General features: G+C 51.9%; 1 protein-coding gene across 1 annotated transcript; it reads left to right on the top strand.

The window, feature by feature from the left end:
• The first annotated feature begins 330 nt into the window (after positions 1-330).
• Positions 331-14,612, top strand: PLA2G4F (phospholipase A2 group IVF). The gene is made up of 20 exons (XM_004751182.3): positions 331-730; positions 1,744-1,816; positions 2,409-2,545; positions 2,662-2,790; positions 3,219-3,259; positions 3,527-3,569; positions 4,046-4,112; positions 5,956-6,125; positions 6,259-6,372; positions 6,582-6,619; positions 6,837-6,972; positions 8,620-8,756; positions 9,015-9,237; positions 10,087-10,201; positions 10,426-10,563; positions 10,662-10,769; positions 11,972-12,166; positions 12,417-12,583; positions 13,357-13,543; positions 13,836-14,612. The coding sequence occupies exons 1-20, from the start codon at positions 626-628 to the stop codon at positions 14,054-14,056; spliced, it is 2,544 nt and encodes an 847-aa protein (XP_004751239.1). The 5' UTR covers positions 331-625; the 3' UTR covers positions 14,057-14,612.
• The last annotated feature ends 10,103 nt before the right edge of the window (positions 14,613-24,715 follow it).

Here is a 24,715-nt window from a genome sequence, read left to right as displayed (position 1 = left end):
TTTGATGAATAAATGAGGGAGGTCACAAGAGATGAGAAACACATTTGGGTCCAGATAAAACTGAATCAGAGATGTCCATGTTTCTGCTTAAGAGCTGTGGGCAAGGTGGTACTTGAAGGGCAGATGGTTTCAGGACTTTTTTCTAGCTGGAGGATACAAGGCCCTGTTGCCCACTTCCTATCTTCCATCCCCTCCTCACACCTGCTGTGTCAGCATTGTCTAGAAGGCTTGTTGGAAATCATATCACCTGGGTTCTAGCCACGCCCACAAAGTCGAATCATCTAGGGGGTGAGGCTCAGGTATCTATTTTCCATAAGCGGCCAGAGGATAATCAGGAGCTAGGGTTGGGAATCAGAGTCCCAGTTCCTCAGCCTCTCGGTGGGGGACTGAGGTGTCTTTTGCTTGAGGGAATTGTCACTTCCAATCACTTCCTGGAGCACACCAAACCCCACCTCCAGCCCCAGCAGGCCACCCAACCCTGAGTCCTCAGGAGAGCAGCCAGCTCCACCCTCCCCACCTGGACGTTTCCTGTCAGACCTGAGCTAGCAGTGAGTGTCGCCAGAGGAGAGCAGGGTGGCTCTGGAAAGCACGCAGGACTTCCAACTGAGAACTGTGCTGCCTGGCCATGCACCTTGGGCCAAGGTGGCTGGCAGGCAAGGGGCTGCCCCTCCTGGGGGCAGTGCTGGTGCGCATGAGAGAGAAGAGGGGACCTCAGTGGAGCCAGTGTCGGGTAAGTTACCTGGTCTTGCCTGAGAAGCGTGGACTGCAGAAGCCCTGTGAAGACTGAGGCCAGCCAGGGATTGGCTTCTGATCTAGGCTGGGACCCACTGGCTCTGGCCAGCCTGGTGGAGTTTAAATTAAAGAGGTTGGCCAAAACCTTGCCTTTTGGAAATGATACCCCTTCCCCAAAATTAGGAATGGAGGATGAGGTCCTATGATGCTTGCAGCTGTAGGCTTTGCCCAGAATGCCCCAGCTTGGCTGTAGAGTACCCTAGGGGGATAGGGGGAAGGGGCTTCCTGGGATTTTGAGGAGTAGCCTCACTCCCAGGAGAGTGCGGTCTGTTGTTAACCTCTCTTGGGCTCAAGCTGTTGTCTCCTTTGTGACTCATCAGACCAGTACAAGCTGGGTGACACCTGGTTTCCCTTCACCTGCTGGCCTCCTAGGGGGTGTGGACTTGGTCAGTGTCCTGGTGGGTGGGGTCAATCACCACTTTCTCTTCTCATCTTTAATCTCTGAGGTCCAATACTCTAGCTCTCACTTAGGCTCCCAAGCTCTTGGCCGGGGCAGGAAAGTGAGGAGAGCTGCCCATTTGCAGTGGTGCGTCACAACCGTAATTAGTAACAGTAGCTCCATGTATTAAGCACTAATACCAGCCACTTTATAGAACTTCTCATTTAAAAGTCAGCACAACCCTATGAGATTATAAACCCCCGCATATAGATGGGGCAAATGAAGCTTGAGGAAATCAAGCTATTTGCCCAAGGCCGTTCAGCTAGGCCTTGGTGGAGCTTAGACTTGAACACAGCCTGACTGATTTCAAAGTCCAGGCTCATCAACGACTTGTTGAACTCCCAGCATCCCAAGTCCTCTCCGGTCCCAGGCACAGTGACTTCAGTGACCCCAGGCCAGGCTGCTGCTCTGTGAGGGGATGAGGGAAGCCTGAGCTGGGTACCACCGCAGGGAGGTGACCAGGCCCCCTACCTGGCTTCCCAGAACTGAGTTCCAGAGTTCTCTTGTTTCAGCGGGAAACCCACCCATACTATGACCTCCAGGTGAAGGTGCTGAGGGCCAGAAATATCCGGGGCACAGATCTACGTGAGTGACGCCTAATTCTACCCTTTTTCCCCTTCCTTTTCCTGGGGTTTCCCCCAGAGCCCAGCAGGAGTTGGCTTAAGGTGTGTGTGTGTGTGTGTATGTTTGGAGAGGGGCAGCTAGTGTTGGACGTGGAGGGAGTGAGCCCTCCCAGTGAGAGAGCTCGGGGCAGGCAGGCAAGGGATGGACAGGAGACTTATGCAGACCTCTGGCTCCTTGAGTCTAACAAGTAGAGCAGTGCAACCTGGGTGAGCATGTGAGGCTGCTGTTGTCAGAAATCAAAGTCTGTTCTCTAGCCGCTTTTTACGCCAATGCTCACCCTGGAAGGGGACTTTGTTGCCCTAATCAGGTCCTTTCAGGGGAATTACTCAATAGTCTGTGCAGCCATGTGGTCTTCTAACTGGCTACTACAGTCTTCAGTTGTAAGTGGTCCAGATGGAGTTAAGGACATTGGCTCTCCCCACGTCTCCTCATCCCACACAGGCAACCTTCTCTCCCCCATCGGTTCTTTCCCCTCCTGCCCCAGCCTCCTCCAGGGAACCCTTCCTGCAATAAAAGCTAGATGCTGAAGACCCCTCCCCCATCCCACCTGCAGTGTCCAAAGCTGATTGCTATGTGCAGCTGTGCCTGCCCACTGCGTCCTCTAGCCCCACCCAGACAAGAATGGTGGCCAACTGCAGTGATCCCAAGTGGGATGAGACCTTCCACTACCGGATCCACGGTGCTGTGAAAGTGAGGACCAGCAAAGTGCCTGGGCAGTGGAGGGAGAGAGCTCCTCCAGGGGAGGGAGAGGGCTGCCTGCCTTCCCACCCTGCCTCAGGTTGCCACCTCTCACCTGCCATTCCCAGAATGTTCTGGAACTCACCCTCTATGATAAGGACCTCCTGGACAGTGACCAGCTCTCCCTGCTACTGTTTGACTTGAGAAGCCTCAAACCTGGCCAACCATACAGACACACATTCCTACTCAACCACCAGGTGAGTCCCCCTGCCTCCCAGAACCTGTGCCAGCAACGAACTGAACTCAAGAGAGGAAGTCTGGCACAGGGTATTGAGGTGAGGGCTCCTGGTCAGCACAGGCCAGGCCTCCAAGACAGACCCTCCTCTGTCCTATACCACCGACCCTACAATGGCTTCCCCTCATATATTTCTTCCCTTAATGGAGCCAACATGTGAGCTCCTTGATGGCAGAGCATTTTGTGTGTCTTAGCCACTGCCAAACCTACTGAGAGTCTGGCACACACAGTCCTAAACCCCTCGTGGAGAGGTTCTCCCTCCTATGCCTGTGAGAAGCCACAACAATCGTCACCTCTTCTAATCCTAGAGCTGAGCAGGGTAGGAGGCTGGGACAGTCTCTGATACTTTCAGAGTTGAAAATAAAATGCTCCCGTGCTTCTTTCTTGTAGGACTCGCAAGAGCTGCAGGTGGAATTTGTTCTGGAAAACAGGTGAGTCCAGGTGACACCCATGCCCTCCTGTTTACACTGAGAATCACGGACGGCTCTGGTTGTCAATCACCAGGCTCTGTACTGGCCTGGCCCGAGAGGGACTAGTGTCCTAGTCCAGACACCCATTTGACTGTTGGCGACAGGCTCACTCCTACCCCCAAACCTGGCCATGCTCCCCAGGCTCTTCCAGCTGCTTTAGTCACATTATTAGAGTAGCAGCTGTCTGGCAGGGAGCCAGATGTCCCATGAGCCCCTTATCTTTTGCAGTCAGGTGCCTGCATCTGAAGTTATCACCAATGGGATCCTGGTGGTGAGTAGGGAAGGCGAGCTTGGGGCTGTCAGGGCTGGGGGTGGGGAAGGACAGTGCTGAGTCCACAATTGAGCCTATCATGCCCCCTTGCCTCTGAAGGTCACTTGAACCCTCCCGAGAGGGGAAATGTGTTAAGGAGGCATCTCCAGGGACCAGGAGCAAGAAGCTCCCTCAAGTCAGAGTGGACAGCTTGGAAGCCTTTCTTGTCCCCTGAGCCCTGGGGCCCCTGGTTGCTGGGACAGCTGAAGACATTGCTATCCAAGCCCCTCCTGCTCCTTCCCCTTTCCCACCAGGGCCACTTCATCTGAGTCCTGGGAGGTGGGCTGTTACAGAAGACTCCTACCCACAAGGCTCAGGCCCAAGCAAATTTGTTACCTGGACCCTGCCCCAGACACCCCTCCTTCCACTCTGGTCTGGGCCCCGTGGAGGGAGGGCCCTGTGAACTGTCGGCTCCTAGCAGCCTCTGCTTTCCTCAGGCTCACCCCTGTCTGAGAATCCAGGGCACCCTCAGGGAAGATGGCACAGGCCCACATCGAGATTATGGTGAGTGTGGACCCTAGCCTTGGGGCTTGCCTTCTCTCCTGAGGGGTGGGGACTGCTGAATTCTAGAAGGTGGGTCCTTCTAGAGGGACTTCAGGCAGTTCTTAAATGTTTTATCACTCAAAGCAGAAAGCAGACCAAGGGTGGAACAGATTGCTCCTGAAAGTAGTGAGTTTCCTGTCCCTGGAAGTGTTCATGCATAGAGGTTGTATCAGTTCCATCACTGCTCTGCCAAAAGCAACCCCATGTCAGATGGTCAGCTGGCGCTTGGCTGATCTAAGCTGGGCTTGGCAGGAGGGACCTGGCTGTGTGCTGTATGTCCCTATCCACCTTCTGTGACCCATGGGCTAGTCGTGTTCTGAAGGTGTCAGCAGCGGCATGAGAGTGAGCCAAATGAGCAGGGGGTTCTCGAGCCTTTGGTCGCATCACAGCCACTAACTGACATTTTACAAGCCAAGACATGTCACAAGGCTGGGACCCTGAAGTCGGAGCGCCAGCAATCCAGTTGGCCTCTCAGCCAGAAGAACTGAAGTCGCATGGCAAAGCGTGGGAGTTCCAGAAGTGAAGAACCACAGCCACTGATGTAGTGTGCCACAGGGGATAGCCACTCGGGATGGGGGAGGGGTCTGGATGCAGGAGCAGAGCAGAGGCTATGGGGCAGCTAAGGTCCCCTCGGATGCTGAGAGTCCGATCCTGCAGGCTGAGCCCATGTAATGTTCCAGCACTCACTGTGAGCCAGGTACTGTGCTCAGCATGTCACATTCTTTTAGCTTTAATTCTCCTAACAACCCTGTAAAATATAACTATTAACCTCTTACAAAACTGTGGCTCAAACAAGAAAACCACTTAAGGTCCCGCAGCCTGAAAGCGAGAGAGTCAGGACCAAACACAGGTCTGTGGCACTCGGGGCCCTGTCTGCCTCGGACCAGCACATAGCCATTTCCAGCCACAAACCACAGTTTCCTCATATTCTCTAATTCCCACCCATCCGGGGGCATATCTATCTCCAGGTCTCATTTAGTGCCAAGGAGGGTGTGTCAGGAGAGAGATTCCATGTGGACCTCTGTTCCTGAAGCATCTGTCACCTTGGACTGTTTGGGTGTCTGTTGCTCTCAAGTCAAGTTTAGGGTCTGGGGTCCCCTCTAAGTGTCATGCACATTTCTCTCGGGGGTTTTGCCCCCTCCCCAGAAAGCTGCTCGGATCAGGGTGTGCCCGCAGGCCTCCCTCTTTACCTCCTTCCAGCCTAGGCTGGCTCTCCCTGCTTCTCCAAGCCTCTACTTACCCACTTCTTCCTCTCACCCCCCTCTGCACATCCTGTGTTCTTGCAAGATCTTATACTGGAAATAAAGGGCAGGACAACTTGCTGCCTATTCTCTCTCTGGCCACAAAACTTCCCCACAGTGGTGAGCACAGAGCTTGAGTGGAGGCAAGAGATGGAGCAACTGCCAATTGAAGACTGCTAATTAATGTAATAATGTGTGATGATTATAATTATTATAGAAATATACTTTATATACTTAATATAATAATCTCAAAATCTTCGGCCCCATAAACTCTGGGCAAGGAGCCCTCTCCCTTCCTGCCTTTTCCCCTTCCCTAGGCATTGTGTGTCTCCCACCCCGCCCCAGGTTCCCAGTTCTGATCTGGGCAGCTTATGGGACCCTGAGGATCCTTCATGATGCCTTTGCTATGGGTCATAGAGGCAGAGAGTGAGTGGGGCAAGGAGTTGACATTTCTAAGGGGAAAGAAAGGGGAGTTGCTCTTCAGGGTGCTACCATCATGGGCCAACCCCCCCCCCCATTCTCATCCCCTCATCTGGTCCGTCACCTGGGCCATCTGCCCCCAGGCTCTAGGCAGATTCAGCTGACAGTGCCTGGGGCCTATGAGAAGCCGCAGTTCTTGCCCCTGAACCCCCCCAAAGAAGGAGGCCACCCAACCACCTTCACCTTTCATGTGAACCCCATGATCAGCTCCAGGTTGGATGTGGAGCTGGGGGAGAAGCTCAGAGTCCTGGAGGTGAGTGAGCCCATAGTCTGGGAAGGCGTGGGTGAGAGAATCAGTCCGGTCTAGAAGGGGCGTCCCAGGGCCACCACAGAGACATGTGTTCCTTTGCCATGCAGCGTCATGAGGGGTGTTTGCTTCTCTGCAGAGTGGCCCAAGTGCTGAGCTAGAGACCCAGACCAGCCAGCTGGGCAAAGGGGGAATCCCGCTCTCTTCTTTGGCCATAGGCCAGGAAGAACAGCGTTTCGTGGTCCTGGGGGAGGTAAGGCTCTCTCTGGCTGCCTGAGGGACTCCTGCCTGCTCTGTGGCCCCCAAAAGAGGGCTGGGGGAGGGACCTGAGAGGGAGGAGGTGAGGTGAGGAGATGAGCCAGCCTGGAGCTTGGGCCAGAACCTCCTGAGTGACAGGGGCTGTGTGGGGGGGTGGAGTATCCCACTTTTGGCACTCAGCAATGGGGCTCTTGTCTCTTTCAGGACCAGGCAGTGGTTCTGCAGATGAAGGCAGAAATGAGGTGAGGAAGGCTGGCTTCAGGAGGAAGGCTCTTGGGCTAGACTGGGAGTGGGGGGGCTCTTCTGCCTCCTCGACTCAGTCTGGGTGGTGGAGGCCTTGTCTGGTACTGATGAGGTCTTTCTAAGGGGTTCCATGGAATGTGACAAATGGGATGGGTCTGAGGCTCTCCTCCAGTGAACAGTTGCCCAGCACCCCACCCCCACCCCCATCTGAGGCAGCTCTGGAGACCTTGACCTGCGCCTTGGCTTTGGCCTGTGTGACGGGGAACAGGAGTTTCTGGACAAGAGGAAGCCAATTGTGTCTAAGGCCCTGCAGCAAGTGCTGGGATTGAGCAAGGCTCCTGACAGTGGCCAGGTATGAAATGGAGGAGGTGGCCCCCAAGTCACCAGGACCAAATCCAGCCTCTTTCCTTGAGAGGACTGTGTGTCCAAGAGGTGACAGGAAGCCTTCAGGGAGGGCAGGGAACAGAGGAGGAAGGGGCAGGCCAGTTCACCTGAGCACATAGGCAAAATCAGGAGAGGCAGGACCCCATGTGTAATGAGGGACAAGCAGCCCTGGCCAAGCAAGAGGTATATTAGTCCCCTCAGGCGGCCATGACAGAACACCACAGACTGGGCGGCTTAGACAACAGACATTTATTTTCTCCCCCGGAGGCTGGAAGTTGGAGATTAAGGTGCCATTGGGTTGTTCCTGGCGAGGCTTCTCTTCCTGACCCATAGACAGCCACCTTCTTGCTGTGTCCTCACATGGCCCTTACTCTGAGCTTGTACAGAGGGTAAGGGGCAAGTTCTCTCTTCCTCTTCTTATAAGGACTCCAGTACCATTAGATAAAAGCCTCACTGGTGTGACCTAACGTAACCTGTATAACTGCCTTGTAAGCCCTTTCTACAAACAAAGTCACACTGGGGCTCCTGATGCATGCATTTCCAGAGGCAGAACACAGTTCAGTGCATAACTATAGACAAAGGGATTTGGAAGTGGAGGGTCTGTGGGAGCCTGCTGGGAGGCAGGAGGGCAGGCAGTACCAAGGGAGAGAGCTCTGGCAAATCAGGAACAAGTTGGTGGCTTCCTCCTGGCTGCAAGTGTACTCAGGATTTGGAGTCATTCCTGGTGCTGACAAGGTGGGCAAGCCCAGATGGTTCCTTTGGTAATGCCTGCTCTGTGCCAGCTCTCCGCTCTGTAGGTGGAGGGTAAAGAGGGCACAGACCTGGCTTTCAGGGAGCTCTGTATCCTCCAGCCCTCCGAAGGCACAGTACACTTGCTGAGCACTGGCCATGGAGCATTTCTTTCAAGACAGAAGAAAGGAGGGCTGGGAGAGGAACCAAAAGTATGGGGGCAGAATGAGCCAAAGCGTTGTGGAAAAACTGAGCAGCCAAAAAGCTTCTAGTCTGCTCCCACCAGGCACCTCTGTTGCTGAAGAAACATCTGGGAGCCTCTCATGTTTGGGGCAGGTCCAGGCTGGTTGGTGGTCTTTGTCATTGCAGCCCAGTGGTTCTCCACGGGGGGCCGTTTCACCCCCACCCACCCAGAGGACATTTGTCACTGTCTAGAGACATGCTTTATGGGTGGTACCACTAGACGTGGGTGAGAAGGAAGCAACTGGCATCTACTGGGTAAAGGCCTGGAATGCGGCTAACCATCCTACAACCTACAGGACAGCCCCTTGGGACAAAGAATTACCCAGTCCCAAATGATCATTAGTGCCAAGACTGAAAAACCCTGCTCTGATGGTTTTGGGTGAAATCCAGTCCACCTTCCAGTTATGCATTTTCCTGGTGCCATGGTTAAGAGCCATCTCCGGAGTCCTACCGCTTGGGTTTCATAGCCCATCACTTACCACCTATATGACTGGGCCAACCATATTGTGCCTCAATAAAATGGGGATCCCAGTGGTTGCTGTGAGGAGTCAGTGAGAGAAGAGATATAAGGCTCTTAGACCAGTGTCTGACCGTGTACGCGATAAAGGACAATGATGGCTAGTGTTGTGATTGTTGTGCTCAGGTGCCTGTGGTGGCTGTGCTGGGCTCCGGAGGTGGAACCCGAGCCATGTCTTCCCTGTACGGCAGCCTGGCTGGGCTGCAGGAACTTGGCCTCCTGGACACCGTGACCTACCTCAGTGGGGTGTCTGGGTCTACCTGGTATGTGAGGTGGGGGCGGGGGGCAGAGTAAAGGAGAGCCCTGAGGGAGCGGGAGGATTCCCTGAGAGGGGGCTGGATTCCTGCCTCCAAGGGCTCCAAGGGCAGAACAGCCCCATGTTCCCAGGCCTCCTTGAGTGGGTGGGGCAGGGCAGTGGGTACAAGGGATGGAGACGCAGGGCACCCACAGACACACCCATCACTCTCTCCCCTTGCTGGGCCCCCTTGCCCCACTGCCCCTAATGTGCTCTCTATGCCCAGGTGCATCTCCACACTGTACCAGGACCCAGCCTGGTCCCAGGTGGCACTGCAGGGCCCCATTGAGTGCGCCCGGGCTCGGGTCTGCAGCAGTAAGATGGGGGCGATGTCTCCGGAGCGTCTACAGTACTACGTCCAGGAGCTGGCAAGCCTGGAGGGCAGCGGCCACAGTGTTTCCCTCATTGACCTCTGGGGTCTCCTCATTGAGTATTTCCTCTACCAGGCGGTAAGAGAAGAGCATATAACAAATATACCTGGCTCCTTCCCAGCCCGCCCCACCAGCACACCCTTCTGCCTAGAAGGCTAGGCTGAGACGGAAGGTTTGCAAAGCCAGCCCTTAGGTCTGAGCTCCCCGAGGATGAGAGGCAAGACCCCTGGGCAGGCTGACCGAGCTTCCTCTTTCCTGGCCCCTAACCCCTGGGAAGGGAGAGATGGGTCTGCAGTTCTCAGGTCTGTCTGCATATTCGAATTACCTGCACGGGTTCTCAAAAACACTCAGCCCTTGGCTCCACTTCCGGAGATACCGATGGGGGTCAGTCTGGGTTTGAGCACTAGCACACGTGTGTTTTGAAAGTGTCCAAAGTGTTCTAACCTGTGGGCTAGGCTGGCTGCCACTCCTGCCCACTAGCCAAGTCGCCTGCTGGGAGAGGAGAGGAGTCAGAGCCGAGTGAGGGTCTCAGCCCTGGGGGGGGCCTGGCCCACTGGTGTGTGGATATAAATCACAAGTGATTTCTCATGTCTAAGAAAAGAATCCATCCATATTTTTGAATGATTTATTTTTTAAAGAGAGTAAACTGGATTTTTTTTTTCAGTATTTCCTTTAAAAAAGGTCACTGATATGCTTTCTGAAACAGCAAAGAAGTGGGGAGAGTGTTCTTAATGCCCCTGGAATTGTACAAAACCCACAGCAGCCTTACCTGCACCTGCAGCCTAAGGCCTGGTCCTCAGAGAGCTATCTCTAGAACACTGGCCTTGGCAGCCCCAGACTCTGGTGGGCACGCTGTACCCTGCAGTGTATCGGGGTTGGGGGAAGGGAACTCCCCAAAAGCCAAGTGCCTCCCTTCCTACCTGCCAGGAAAACCCCGCCAGGCTGTCTGAGCAGCAGGAGGCCGTCAGCCAGGGCCAGAACCCTTTTCCCATCTACGCCAGCATCAATGTCCGCACCAACATCAGCGGGGAAGACTTTGCAGGTGCCTGGGCGTGGGGAACTGGGAAGAAGGTGGAGGGGGTGTTTGGTAGAGGGTGTGAGAGGCCAGTGCTAGGAATGTGCAGATGTGAGCCCTGGAGCCCAGTGTGCTTGCTGCCTCCTGCTCTTGGACAGTCTAGTTCCTGCTCAGGCACTCAGGTGTGAGGGGAAACCCTGGGGTCCTGGTGGAAGTCCCCAGGTAACATTCCTTTCTCTCTGGGCCCCCAGAGTGGTGTGAGTTCACCCCCTATGAGGTCGGCTTCCCCAAGTATGGGGCTTATGTTCCCACTGAGCTCTTTGGTTCTGAGTTCTTCATGGGGCGTCTGCTGCAGCCCCGGCAAGAGCCCCGGATCTGCTACCTACAGGGTGAGTCTGGGCTGGAGGGCTGGGGACAGGGCAGGGCTGGGGTAGGCCCTCAGATGGGCTGCAGGTGTGAGGGCCCAGGGCCTCGCCTCTCCCCTTAGGTATGTGGGGCAGTGCCTTCGCAGCCAGCGTGGATGAGATCTTCCTGAAGATGGCTGGCTCGGGCCTCAGCTTCCTAGACGGGCACAGAGGGAAAGTAAACATCACAGGTAAGGGTAGACACCCTGATCTCCCCACACTTCTCTTTCTGGCCCCAGGGACCTGGCTGAGGCTCAGAGGATGAGGGAAGGGATGGTGCAGGACTTGGCTGTCCCACTGGGTTCAGAGAAGTCCTGAGGGGATGACTTCTAGCTTAGGGTCTCCAGCTGCCCAGAGGCTTGAGGAGACAGTGTGCTTTCGGGTCTGGGGGAAGGCCCGTGTCAGAGAAGCCAGCAGGAGGGATGCGTGGGTTGCTCAGTTGGTTAAACATCTGCCTTTGGCTCGGTCATGATCCATGGGTCCTGGGATCGAGTCCCACATCCGGCTTCCTGCTCAGTGGGGAGCCTGCTTCTCCCTCTGCCTGCCACTCCCCCTGCTTGTACACTCTTCCTCTCTCTGACAAATAAATAAACTCTTTTTAAAAATATATTTTAAAAAGCCAGTGGGAATTGTGAGTGCTCTATGATAAGACACTAGCTTAGAATTCTCTGCTTTGGTTCCAAAGATGTCGATTCAGCCCAGTCCATACCCCTCGGAGTTCTCTTGGGCCTCCTCTTGGGCCTGCTTCTTAAGTGTCCTGTGAGCTCCCTGATGCACAAAATATCCTTTCCACACTTCTTCCCTGGATAATGTCTATTCATCTCATAAGATTTAGCTCAGACCTCATTTTGCCAGGGGGCTTCTCTGTTCTCCTCCATCCCTCCAGGCTGACTGAAGGTCTTACCACCAGAGTCCTGTAGCCCTGTGTACACCCTCCATCATTACCCTTGTCTTGAGGCATTGTTACGATTTATGATCTCTTTATGTGCCTCTCCCCTAAGTAGGCCACGAGCCCTGTGGGGCCAGGGCCGGACCTTATTCACCTACCCATCCCCCATTCCTGGCACAGTGTCCAGCACATGGTACTCCTCAGTGGGTATCTAATGGGTGAAATTCTGATTAGAAGTTGTATGCTCAACTTCATTTTCGAAACGGGGAAATAAACAATCACTTAATAAATACAAAGCCATAGGCAACTTTGAAAATAGAGGCAACCTGAAAGAAAAGGCCATTTAAAAGAGGTTCTGGGAAGCAATGGTCTGAGTCTTAGGAGCTGGGAGAAAGGAGGGGTGAATGTGAGGAGGAGATAAAGGGGGTCCCCTGAGCCATGAGGGCCGCTGGACAAAGGAAGGCCCCACTTCTCACTGTATGTCACCCTCCCACCCCCATCTAGATGACTGCCAGAAGCTCCAGCTACATGACCCCACATGTCTGCGAACCAGGCTCTTCACCCCCCAGGGCCCCTTCTCCCAGGCTATGCTGGACCTATTCACCTCCCGCTTTACCTCTGCGGAGAACTTTAATTTCATCAGGGGCCTCTGCCTACACAAAGACTATGTCTTCGGCCAGGAGTTCACGGCCTGGAAAGGTGGGTGCTGCTGTGGATGGGGAGCCCCCGCCGCCTGCGGCCCGCGCTGCCTTTTCCCCTAGGGACTGGGCTGTGGGCTCCTGCTGCCCAGTGGCTGAGGGGGAAGGACTGGGATGTCTGCGAGGAGGCAGAGCCAGGGGCTGGGGTGGGAGACTCTGGTGCCATCAGAAGCAGTGGAGGAGAGATCTCTACAGAGAGGGGCCATCCCAGTGTGAAGAGAAGAGCAAGCAAGCATCTGTCCCTGTTGCAGCCACGCACCCCGACGCCTTTCCCAACCAGCTCACTCCCATGCGGGACTGCCTGTGCCTGGTGGATGGGGGCTTTGCCATCAACTCTCCCTTCCCCCTGAACCTGCTGCCCCAGAGAGCGGTAGACCTCATTCTGTCCTTTGACTACTCCCTGGAAGCCCCTTTTGAGGTAAAGTGTGTGGTGGGGAGGAATTGAGGTTCTCCGTGGAGGAGGCCTGCCTGGGCATTTCGGGATTGCCCTTTGTGCGTTCCAATCTGCGGGCCGGTACCTTGTGAAGATTTTAGTGATACTGGTCTCCCCAGCTGGAGGAGGGGGATTGCTGAGGCCATGGGATGGAGTGGGATTCAGGAGAAGAGGCCAAAGGCGGTCCTTGGAAGTCTTCCAGCCTGTTCTGGCCCCTGCCTGTTTCTGAAAGCATTCTTGGCTCCTGTCTGGACCTGTGTTGGGGTCTGCTGTCCCTTAGTTACTGTGGTAACAACAGAGCCATCAGCTTCCCAGGGGCGCCTCCAGTGGCAGCTCTCTCAAGCCCTGTGGGGTAGCGGACAGGTTCATCATCTGGATGAGGGTTCTGGTTGGGCTGCTGGCTTCCTTCTCCTCCTTATCCTCCTGGGTGTAAGGAAAGCCTGGGGTTAGACAATGCATAAAGCCTCTTCCCATGGGACCTTCTGTAAGCATTCCATCTCCACCTGGTGACATTGAAATCTGCCCCTAAGAGGAAGGAAGAAGAAGGGAAGAAGTAGGTGGTTACGGGAGAAAGGACCATGAGGATGTTGTCATTGGTCTGCACAACCATCCCACTAGAGTTAGTCTGTTTTCATTTTGTAAACAAAGAAACAGGCTCAGAGAAGCCCGGTCACCTGCCTGTAGTCATTCAGCCAGCAGGGGGGCTGCGTGAGCACAGGGGGTAGGAAGCGGGGTTAGAAGCTGGCTTTCTTGCCCAGGTCTTACAGATGACAGAGCAGTACTGTCTGGACCGAGGCATCCCCTTCCCGAGGATTGAGGTGCTCCCTGAGGACTTGGAGGAGCCCCGCGAGTGCTACCTGTTTACCAAGGCTGAGGACCCCCGCTCACCCATCGTGCTGCACTTCCCCCTTGTCAACCGGACCTTCCGTACACACCTGGCCCCAGGTGAGGGGAGCCCCTGAGCTGGGGTCTGGTGGTGGGGTGTTGTGCTGAGAGCAGACTTCTGGGACAATGTCCCAAAGCATGCCTCTCCGAGGGCCCGAGCCGGCCACTGCTGCCCTCTGCTTCCAGGGCCTCAGCATTCACACCGGCCCAGCTCCTCCTGATGGTCGGGAGAGACAGGAAATGTGGGTTCAGCCAGGTCTCCTAGGGCCGCGGGGGGAGAAGCTTCTGGGCTGGCAGCTCCTAGCCCCAGAGTGCTCCCCAGTGTGGCCTTCACTCCACTTCCCACCCACAGGTATGGAGCAACAAACAGCTGAGGAGAAGGCCTGCGGGGACTTTGTCATCAACGGGTCAGACACTCCCTACGGCATGATGAACTTCACCTATGAGCCCGAGGAGTTTGAGCGGCTGGTGGCTCTTAGCCGATACAATGTTCTGAACAACGCGGAGACCCTGAGGCATGCCCTCCGGCTGGCTCTGGAACAGCGGCAGGCTGGGGACTGGGCTGGGGCCTGACAGGGCTGGAGGAGGAGTATCATGAGAGAGGGAAGCGACCCTGGGCTCCAGATCAGGGCTGGAGAGAGAGGAGTGGTAGACAATGAGGGGCTCCTGCTTCCCATATTACAGGGACCCGCTTTAGGCCCTTCAGGCCCCAGAAAGCTCCTGCCAAACAGCAGCTTGGCTTTGGAGCTGGGCCCTTCTCATAAGTGTTTCTGGGTGATGATGGCACTGTATCTCTCTCCGGGACTCTTGGGAATGGGAGACAGAGGTGAGCAGTGCTCATTCTGCACTGGAGTGTAGAGGGAATCGGGCAACAGTCTAGCCCCAGAGCCTGCCCCAAACCTAGAAGGCCCTTAGAGGGCCCAGGTCTTCAGACCCTCACCAGACCAGGAGCTGTGAGTGCTGAGGCCCAGGTTCCTCTCCTGAAGCTGAAACCGAAAGCAAAGATTCCTCCATCTAACCCACACTTTTGCAAATGGTCAGGCTCCTGGATGCAGGGCTTGTGCTATTATGAATAAATAATTATTATGAATAAAGCCTCCCAGGCTGCCAGTTTGGATCCCTAACTCCATCCTTCAGCCTGCTGAGTCTCCTTTGCCTCTAGCTTCCCTGTCTCCTCACTGCTCGCCATCTGTCTTTGCTTAGCCTCCTGAAGGCTGGGGGATAGTACCCCATCCTGGCAGAGCTGATAGGTGTGCTGATGTCTCCCCGTTAGTTACTGATGCTTCAGTCTTCAGACCTGGGCCACACTCTCTTTTTGTGTACACAGCTGCCACTTCCTCCAAATAGGGTTGCCATTCCCAGAGGCTTGCTGGGTGTGTCTGGAGGGTATGTTCATTGAAGAGGGAGCAGAGGAAGTGTGTGCCTCAAGTGTGTGTGTATGTTCCTAGTGAGGATGGGGTGGGTGAGCACCTGTCTATTGGCCAGGGTGGGACAGTGATAGAGGGCACCTGGCTGGGAACTCAGAGGCCTGGGTTCTTGCCTCTTCCATGGACACATGCTATGGGCTGCAGCCTTCCTTCTCCATTCTCTCGAGGACAAAAGTCACCATTGTTTTTTCAACCAGGAACACCTATTAGAGGAAGCCACCCCTATCCCACCTCTAGGAAGAAAATCTTTATTCTGGCTCCCAGCTGGGAGGAAGGTAGTTAGATCTCAGCCTGTACCCCCAGACTGGTTTGACCTGGGACCACCAGCCCTCCAGCTGGACATGAGCAGGAGGGCTGAAGGAGCCAGGCCTCAGAAGGGCCAGTGCTTTGGGCTGGAATGGAGTGGGGGGCAGTTTTGTTCTCTCCTACCTCCTCACCATCACTGCCCATCAGAGACTACCATCGCTGTCTAGGCTCAGCAATGAGAAGTTTCCTTTGGGGTAGCCCCAGGCTGGCCCCTGAACTCCTGCTACGGCCCCTGTCATCACCCCTGTTGTGATGACATCATCAGTAACTTATTAAGACCCCACAGAGTTCATAACTTAGGACTTTGTAGAGTTCTTAGAACTTGGAACTCAGAGAGTTCTGAGTACTTAGATCCTCACTGAGCTCAAAACAGAACCTTCAGGCAGTCTGCCTTTAATGCCTCAGATAGCTGCAGGCTGTCTCTGGCTCCCAGGGGGTAGAGATTTCTGTCTGTTTTGTTTGCTGCTATATCGTCAGTATTTAGAGCAGTGGCTGGCAGGTAGTAGATGCTCAACAAATATTTGAAAATACATGAATGGGATCCTACACTCTCAAGGGATGGATCATTAACCCCCAACCATGAGAAGATGTACATCACTGTCCTCCAGTTGTTCTAACCCATTTGGACCTTTTGGAAAAGCTGATGAGAGCCATGGACCCACTCCCAAGAAAATGCACACACATATGCAAAATTGCCTACAATGAGATCTCTATTTTACTATGTGATCAGCACCCTGGGGTTGGGGCTAGTGTTTGCTCTCCTAGGCCAGCAGGTTTTATGGAGAAAGCAGGCACGTGGGCTTGTACAGAGCTGGGAGGTACCTCGATTCACACAGAGGTGTAGAAAATGCCACCTTCTCTCAGATTAGGTTCAGGAAGACGTAATAAGATGAGGGTAGGAGAGACTGGTCAGCCGGGGCAGGGGTGAGCTCAGCCAGGGAATGAGGAACCATCACCAGGATTGACTCTGGGAGCCAACCAGATGGAGAAGTTGGGACTCAAAGATGATCTGGCCAATTTGGCTCCTGCTCCGAGGTGAGGAGGGATCTAAGTCTATTTCTACTACATTTCTGCCCTATTTCCAACCCTGGCGCAAGGGCCAGAAACATGTTTCAAGGCCCCAAGGGTGACCAGGTTGGGGGGATCGGGCCCCCATGAACACAGCTACAGGCTTGATTTGCTCTGAGGCTGGGCAGAAACACAGGAGCAGGGATGTCATTCCTTAACTTCTCAGACCCTCTCAATAGGCAAAGGAAGAAAAGGGTGGCCACCAGGCTGCCATGTACAGTTGCACAGGTTGTATACTATACAATTCCAGGGGGTGCCATTCATACATAGTGAGGATATGAACTTGCTCGGAGGGGTTGTAGCACGTGGCAGCTCTGGGCCCACAGATTTAGCTCAAGGTGTGTGAGAATAAACACTGGTTTAAATATTAGGCCTCCTGGTTTCTTCAGATAGATCTCTGGGCATTCACAAGAGTCTCTTGCAGAAAAAAAGAAAGAGGTGCCAGGCAGATGTGGGAGTAGGGGGAAGGAAAGGAAGAAAGAAGGAAGGAAAGGAGAGACAGAGAAGAAAAGCATTTTCTTCTCTCATTGGCTGGCACGGCACTGGGAGGGGGCCTCTGGTGTTGGCAGGTGGCTGCTTGGCGTAGATGCCCCTGACCTTCTCCAGAGCTCAGTCCCTGCAGCTAATTGCCTCATTGCTGCTCCATTCTTTTGCTCAGAGTTGACATGAAAACTCCCTCATTTCAGATGGATTCATTCTTGGAGAGTAGGGAAGGAGGATTACTTGCATTACCCGGCATGCATCTGCTTTCCCCCCAGTCCCCACACTACAAGCGGTTGAAAATCCACAGGAACACAGAACAGGGCAGGGAGTCTTCCCCACACAACAGAGAGGGGTCTACGCTGGGGCTGTCCTGTGAGTCAGGGAGTCTGGTCACCAGAGTTCCATTTTTTTTTTCTCCTATTAGGACAAATGAGGCACAGGAAATACTAAGCAAGTGAGAGCCCCACACATATTTTAAAAATTTTACTTTATGGGGTGCCTGGGTGGCTCAGTTGGTTGAGTGTCTGACTCTTGGTTTTGGCTCAGGTCATGGTCTTGGGGTTATGGGATCAAGCCCAGCATTGGGTTCCGCGCTCAGTGGGGAGTCTGCTGGAGATCCTCCCTCTCTCTCTGCTCCCCCTCCACCCATGCATGCACTCTCTCTAAAATAAATTAATAAACCTTAAAAAAAAAAGTTTTACTTAAGTCAGATTTTGGTTTTGAAAAAATATATGCAATAGAAGTCCATTTAATTAGACTTTCTAAAAGTCTAATTGTTAACCCCAGGTGGCAAGCTTTGGGAAAGTGAGTGATAAAAGGGGGCAAGGTTGGGGGAAAAATCAGAAAAAGATGGAGGAAAAAATGAGTCAGGAAGAGGGGCAGTGGAGGGGAGGGGTAAGTAGGCAGGCGGTGGAAGGGAGATGGGACAATTGCTTTTTAGATAGGCTTTGGCTGCTTAACTGATGTTTGCAAGTCTTCTGTGGCTCTTTATTCTTTGAGCTCAGAGTAGTGGTCTCTGCTCTGTAATATGGCCGCACAGCGGAATCACCTAGGGAATTTAAACGGTACAGATGTCTAAGCTGGGTCTGCTCTGGTCTCCTGCAGGCCATATGCCCTGTTCTACCCACCCCCATGGAGTCCTCTGGACCTGGGCTGAGGGTGCTGCTAACCAAGGCCCAGATACCCCTTTATCTCTGGTTCAGGCAGGTGCCTCCTAAGCCTCCAGTTTCTTGCTTTCTGATTCAATTCTCTTTCTTCCACTATCCCCCTCTGCTAGTATGAAAGTTCTGCTATTTCTGGAGTGCTGATGGTTTTCCTTGTCAATTTTAGTAGAAGTGTGATTTCTAAATAATACAATGCACCCATTCTAAGTATACAGTAAATGTATAAAATTAAGTGTACAGTTTGGGGCACCTCAGTGGCTCCGTTGGTTGGACGGCTGACTCTTGATTTCGACTTGGGTCATGATCTCAGGGTCATGAAATTGAGCCCTGCCAGGCTCCACGCTCAGTGGCGGTGGGGGGGGTCTTCTCTCCCTCTGACCCCTGCCCCCAGCTTGTGCACTTTCACTCTCTCTCAAATAAATAAATCTTAAAAAAAAAAGATTAAGTGTACAGTTTAATGAATTTTAGCAAATTTATGTACACATGTAACCATCACCACAGTCAAGATAGGGAATATTTCCATCACCCCAAAATGTTCTCTTGGGTTCCATCCCAATTAATCTCCCACCCGTGGTCCCAGTGCCCACTGATCTACTTTTTGTCATTATAGACCAGCTTCTTCCCTTCCAGAATTTTATTTAAATGTAATCATATAGTGTGTACTCTTTGGGTCAGGTCTCTGCCACTCAATATAGTGCTTTTAAGATTCACCCATGCTCTTGTGTGTACTAGTGGTTTCCTTTTTTTTATTGCTAAATTGGAATTTTGTGGGAATACCACAGATTGCTTATCCATTCACCTGCAAATGAAATTATGGGTTATTTCCAGTTTAGGGCTCTCATTAAGCCTTTATCATTTTTTTTTAAATATCTATGTGTGTGTGTGTATATATATATATATTTTTTTTAAGGTTTTATTTATTTATTTGACAGAGAGAGCACAAGCATGGAGAGCAGCAGGCAGAGGGAGAGGGAGAAGTAGGCTCCCCACTGAGCAAGGAGCCTGAATTGGGGCTCAACCCCAGGACCCCGGGATCATGACCTGAGCCAAAGGCAGATGCTTAACTGATGGAGCCAACCAGGCACCCCTCTCATTAATCTTTTAAATTTTATTTTTAAAAAGTCAGTCAGTCTCCATGTTCTCTCCCAAAATAAGACAAAAATCTGAGCATGTTAACACATTTTCTAGTTTCTGCCCTATATCCAACTCCCCAGCCACCAAATCTTCCAGACTGCCCTGGGGCTCTTGCCTGAATTTTATTTTCAGTGTTTTAGAAACTTCAGAATACATGGGGTGCCTGGGTGGTTGAGTCAGTTAAGCGTCCAACTCTTGGTTTCAGCTCAGGTCATGATCTGAACGTCATGATCTGAGTATTGTAATGGAGCCCTGAGTTGGGCTCTGTGCTCAGTGGGGAGTCTGCTTTCCCTCTCCCTCTACCCCTTCCCCTGCTCATGTACTTTCTCTAATCTCTCTCTCTCTAAAATAAATAAATCTTAAAAACAAAACTTTAAAATAGAGATATTTATTTCAACTTTACAATATGTTTTACTGATTTATTTGCTCATTGTTGCTTCTTATAACTCCTTTTATTCCTTTTGGGTTTATTTTTATTTCTGTTGATTTCAAAACTGAATAGGTATTTAAAGGAGGGTCTATGGCTGGTAAACTTTTTGAGTTCTTATATGTCTGAAATTATATTTTATTGCCCTGACTTAAGAATAATTGTCTGGATGAATATGAAAGTCTTGATTTAAACTAATACTTACTCAGATTATAATGCCTTCTTGATTTGGTATCACTGATAGGCAATTTGATATTGGTCTAATTCTCATCCCACTGTAGGTAATTTGTGTTTAACTTTTAGGGCTTCCTCTTTGTCTTTGACTTGCAGAATTTTCCCTATGATTATTCTAAGGTGTAGCCTTAAAAAAATACGGGTGAAATCTTTCAATTTCTGGACTCCTATCTTTTTGAAGCTCTAAGAAATTGTCTACCAATTTTATCAAAACACTACTCTTCTTCATTATTTCTCTCTCTGGAATTCCTTTCAAATGGATATGAAAGAATCTGAATTGAGTCTCTATATCTCTCAACTTTCCTTTTACGTATTCTCATTGGTGCTATGTTCTTGAGCACATTTTCCTCACATTCTTCCCAATTTACGAATACAGTCTTTCTGTGTTTCCAGTCTGCTCCTCAGCCATCTTTCAGGGATTTTTGCTTAATGTTTGACTAACACATCTTTCAATTTAAGTTCTCTAATAGGATCTTCACAACTATTTGCTTTCACTGCACTGGTGTGCTTTGCTCCTTTAACTCAGATGGTGGAATTTTTAAACATTTTCCTGAATATCCTGTGAACTATTTCCTTTGTTGCCCCTCCTTCATTGACTTTGCCTGCTTTCTATAGTTGGTAATTCTTGGTTGTAATCGCAGCTGTGAGAGGGTTCTTTTATACCCGCTCTGGGCTATGATGGTTCCTGCTCCTCATTGACCGTGCAATTGGTAATGGTGACCTCCAGGGGGCAGTGTGGGGCTGGGGAGGAGGTGGAAGGGGTGCAGGGGCGGCGGCTGGGAGAGCCTTGAGGCCAGGCTGTATGTAGCCCTAGGCTGATGGTTCAGCCCCGGCAAGGAAGGAGTCCCATACTGCTAAGTTCCGACTTGCCATCTTATTTAGGGTTGTCTCGGGGTTTCTGATTTCTTTTTGGTATCACTTTAATATTTTATTCAAGTAAGGTATGTATATGATCTCAACACCTCATAGGGTAAAACAATGGTCCCACTTCTGATCTACAAGGAAAACATTTCATAGTATTTTACCACTTTTTGTTTCTATTTACCCACGTATTTTTTATTCTATTATGTTAGTCACCATAAAATATATCCTTAGTTTTTGATACACTGTTCTAAGATTCATTGTTTACGTACAACACCCAGTGGTCCATGCAATATGTGCCCTCCTTAATACCGACCACCAGGCTCACTCACTTTTGAAACATAAGGAATAACATGGAGGACATTAGGAGAGGGAAAAATAGTGAATTGGGGGAAATTGGAGAGGGAGGTTTTCTGATTCTTAAGCAACTCCCTTTCTTGTTTTGAATCATGGCTTCTGAATTTGTTAATCTGTTTATATCTTCTCCATCATTAATCTGATGGGTTTGGTGTTGGTGGTAAATAAAATATTACAAAGGAGAATTTCCAATTTCCCTTCCCAACATTAAAAAAAATTAATGATTTTTAATTATACTGTAAAATTTACTAAGTTTCTTTTAAAGAAACAATTTAGGTTAAATTAAAACTGTTGTACATCTTAGATAATGAAGAAATTTTAGGCATTATTATGACATAAAATTTTATTCTATTAACAATATCTGAGGTGTTTTTTGGGTTTTGCTTTTTTAATCCCCAAAGGAACCATCAGTCCAAACTACTGTCCTCTCTTCTGAGGGCTCAGTTGGATCTGATACATCAAAGGGTAAGGAGCCTCCTAGTCTGAGAGCTGCAGGCTGGCCTCCCCAGGGCTCTCCAGAGGCAGCTTGCCTGGTGCTGTGAGGGAAGATGAATCAGCGTGTGACATGCAACAAGTGTGGCTGGCCTGCCGCGTGTCCTCAGTATGGGCTCATCCCTCTTACATGAGGTGCTGAGAGCTTTGAGCTGCTTCGAGTGGCCTCTTGGCTGGTCCTAAATGATGCAGTCCTTGCTGCTCCCCCACATTACCAGGTGCACATGAGTAGCCCGGCTCAGACCTGGGCTTCTTGCTGCCACACTCCTGGCGGGGGTGGGGGGGCGTGGGGGGAGTGACCAAACTTCCGGTCCCAACCCTCCCAGGGCCAGGGGGAGGACCCGGTCATCAGGGATGTTTCACAGGACTGGCTTCTTGTCTTCAGCCCATGGATATGACCCATTTCCCTCTCTCCTCCGGGACTGGGAGAAGTTATCCCACCTTCATGTGCCCCTGTGTGTACATGTATGTACTCTCTCTTTCTTGTATTAATTGTACCTAAGGTTCTCGGTGCTGGCAGACCTCCAAGAGGTAAGGAAAAAGCCCTTGGCATGGGCGCCACCCAGAGGGTGGAACTCCGATCTCACAAACCCCTGCCTCGCTGAGCTAGAAGATCACTGCCACCACCCAGGGCGCTGGGCTCTTTGTCAAAAGATGGTCTTGGAACAGACCCAGGGCCTGGGCAGGAGAGACTGGCAGGGTGAGCCAGGAGCCGAGGGCTGGGCTTCCCAGACACTGGCTGCTATTCTCTGACATTCCTGAATGTCATGGAGCCCCTCAGCCTTCTAGGTGGCTGAAGGGCCTGGTGTCTGGAGCCCTCTCAGCCATTCTCCCCCAGCTCCCTGCAGACCCGTCACTTACCCTAGTGTGCCCAGTCGATGACTGTGCCAAATAGGAGTACCACAGATGGAAGGAACTGCACGTACAGACCAAAGGCACCATGTGGTCTTTCTCAGTCATAACGTTCTCGAATCACCTACTAGGATCACAAACTGAGGCCAGAGCCTTTACACAGGCTCCCTGCCCTGCCCTCTCCAGTCTGCCTAGGGGCTCCCAGTTGCACCCACAGACTTCCAAGTTCAGTAAAGCCCTCGTGGGCCCCTCTCCAGATCTGCCTTCCTCCGAGTGAGACCTACTGCAGGCTGGATGCTTTCTCGAGTCTTCTGGTGTCCCCTGTGCTGGCCTACATGCGACCAGGGCCACAATCCTGAGGTTCCTTGTCCCATTCCCAGACTATGCCTGGTTTCTGGAGTCCTGACCCTGGAACTCAGTCTATAGGCTGGCCATCCTGCTTGGAACTGGAAATACTTGGGGGCTGGTCCCTCCTGAGAATTCAAAGGGGCTGTTTGCTGTTTATCTCCCTTTTTCCTGGAATAAGAACAGTCATCAGTTCTGAGGTCCATCATTATAATCATTCACTGATATCCACTCTCAACCTGCCTGCCCTTCGTTTGCTTCGTTATACTCACTCGATACCACCCAACCCTGGAGGAATCCAACTCTTGGACCACTTGCATCCTCGCGGCCGAATGTCCCACTTTAATTCCATGACCATGAGCCTCAGGGGAATCCTTGTGCTGCCTACAGGCCTAGCCCATGTTCTAGTCCACTCTTTCTCCCACTCAGACCACTTAGTCATATTTCCTCCTCCATCTGTAAACCTTCCAAACCTCCTCCAAGGTCTCAGCCAATGACCTCCATCCCCACTTCATTGAGAAACAGAAATAATTTAGAAAAAAAAAAACTTCCACAACCATCTGTAGCCAACCTGTGACCCCTGCCTTCCCGGAGGTCAGTCATCTATCTCCTAAGGCCAACCCCCCACATGTCCACTAGGTTCCACTCTCTCCTCATCAAGGACACTGGTCCAGAAGATTTCCATTCTTTCTCTTGCCTCATCAGTTTTTCTTTCTCTGTTGGATCATACCCATCAGTGACTAAAGATGCAGTAATCCTTCATTGTCTCCCCATAGCTCATCCCTTTAGCTACTTCCCCATTTCTTTGTTCTTCTTTATAACTTAGCTCCTCAAAAGATTTATCTGTGTTGTCATCCACCTGTCTCCTCCCATTCTTTCTGGAACCGGTCAGGTTTCTCTCCCACCACTCTGCCAAACTGCTTGTCCAGGCCCCCCAGGGAAACTGCATTGCTGGCCTGACAGTGGGTCCTCAGTCCTCACCCTTCCAGGCCTTTCAGCTGCGTGTGAAGCTGTCAGTGATGCTCCCCCCTTCAAGCGCCTTCTCCTGGCCTCCCGGACCTCATGCTGACCCTGGTGTCTCTTCACAGTTGTTTCTGGTCACCTTCCTGACATCTGCATGTTGGAGTCCCCATGACTCTGGTCTTAAACTTCTTTTTTTCCCCCTTTTTTGCCTCTGTCCATATTCACTGGCTTAACAATCTCTTCCAGTCTCTTGGCGTTGGTGATTTCCAAATTCCTATCTCCAGACTATAGAGGGCATGTCTACCTGCTAAGGGACCATGTTCTCTGGAAATACCAGAACTTCAGGCTGCTCCAGGCTATGGGGGCAAGCCCCTGGCCATACTGTCCCTCAAAAAAAGGGGGATCTCTTGCCTTTGGACCCCAAACTGCCTCCCATTCTGGATTCCCCCAGGGGCAGCCTGACCCCACAAGCAAGACTTCTCTGGGAGTTCCACTTGGAAGCTGCTTGTCTAGACCCAGATCAGGCCTAGGAAGCCCCCTCTTACCAGCTGAGTGGGGGGTTTTCTGGGACCTATTCTTAACCTCCTACTCTCCCCACTGAGGCCAGTGTCCTGGGCAACCAAGTAAACATTTTCACTTCTTGTCACACTGTTCTTTTTCCTATATGATGTCCAAGGGGAAAGATTTTGACTACTGTCACCTTTGAGACCACGGTACAGTCACAGACCTTGAGGCCTCCCCAATACACTGGGCCCTGGAGAGGGTGCAGAAGGAGGCCCCAGAGACCCTGAAGGCCACATTCTGACTGTCCAAGGATTGGAGGTTTAACCCAATCTACACTGAGCACAGCCACACACGTCCCCCGGATGGCATTTCTCAGTTCTCCCAGACCCGGGCTACTCTGCAGCTGTCCTTAGGGCCTAGGACCTGCAGCCCAGGTAAAACCATCCCTTATGTCCATGGCTGGTTTGAGAGGAGAGGGCTGTAAAGTCCCCCTCAGGCCTGTGTAGAATATTGGCTAACCAAACAATATTCACACGAGCTACTCTCATGCCTGAGCAGGATAGATTTAAAACACAGACCTGAGGATCAGTCTGGGGAGTGGGGGCAGCAAGAGTCA

Source organism: Mustela putorius, unplaced genomic scaffold, assembly GCF_011764305.1.
Source record: "Mustela putorius furo isolate JIRA1106 unplaced genomic scaffold, ASM1176430v1.1 tig00003898_pilon_pilon_pilon, whole genome shotgun sequence".
Taxonomy (NCBI): Eukaryota; Metazoa; Chordata; class Mammalia; order Carnivora; family Mustelidae; genus Mustela; species Mustela putorius.
Note: the sequence above shows the minus strand (reverse complement) of the source record. Positions and strands in the feature narration are given on the sequence as shown.

Coding starts and splice junctions, on each gene's coding strand:
- PLA2G4F (XM_004751182.3), top strand. CDS start 626: ATGCACCTTGGGCCAAGGTGGCTGGCAGGCAAGGGGCTGCCCCTCCTG. Junction 3,570..4,045: donor TCACCAATGGGATCCTGGTG/GTGAGTAGGGAA, acceptor TGCTTTCCTCAG/GCTCACCCCTGTCTGAGAAT. Junction 12,167..12,416: donor GGAGTTCACGGCCTGGAAAG/GTGGGTGCTGCT, acceptor TCCCTGTTGCAG/CCACGCACCCCGACGCCTTT.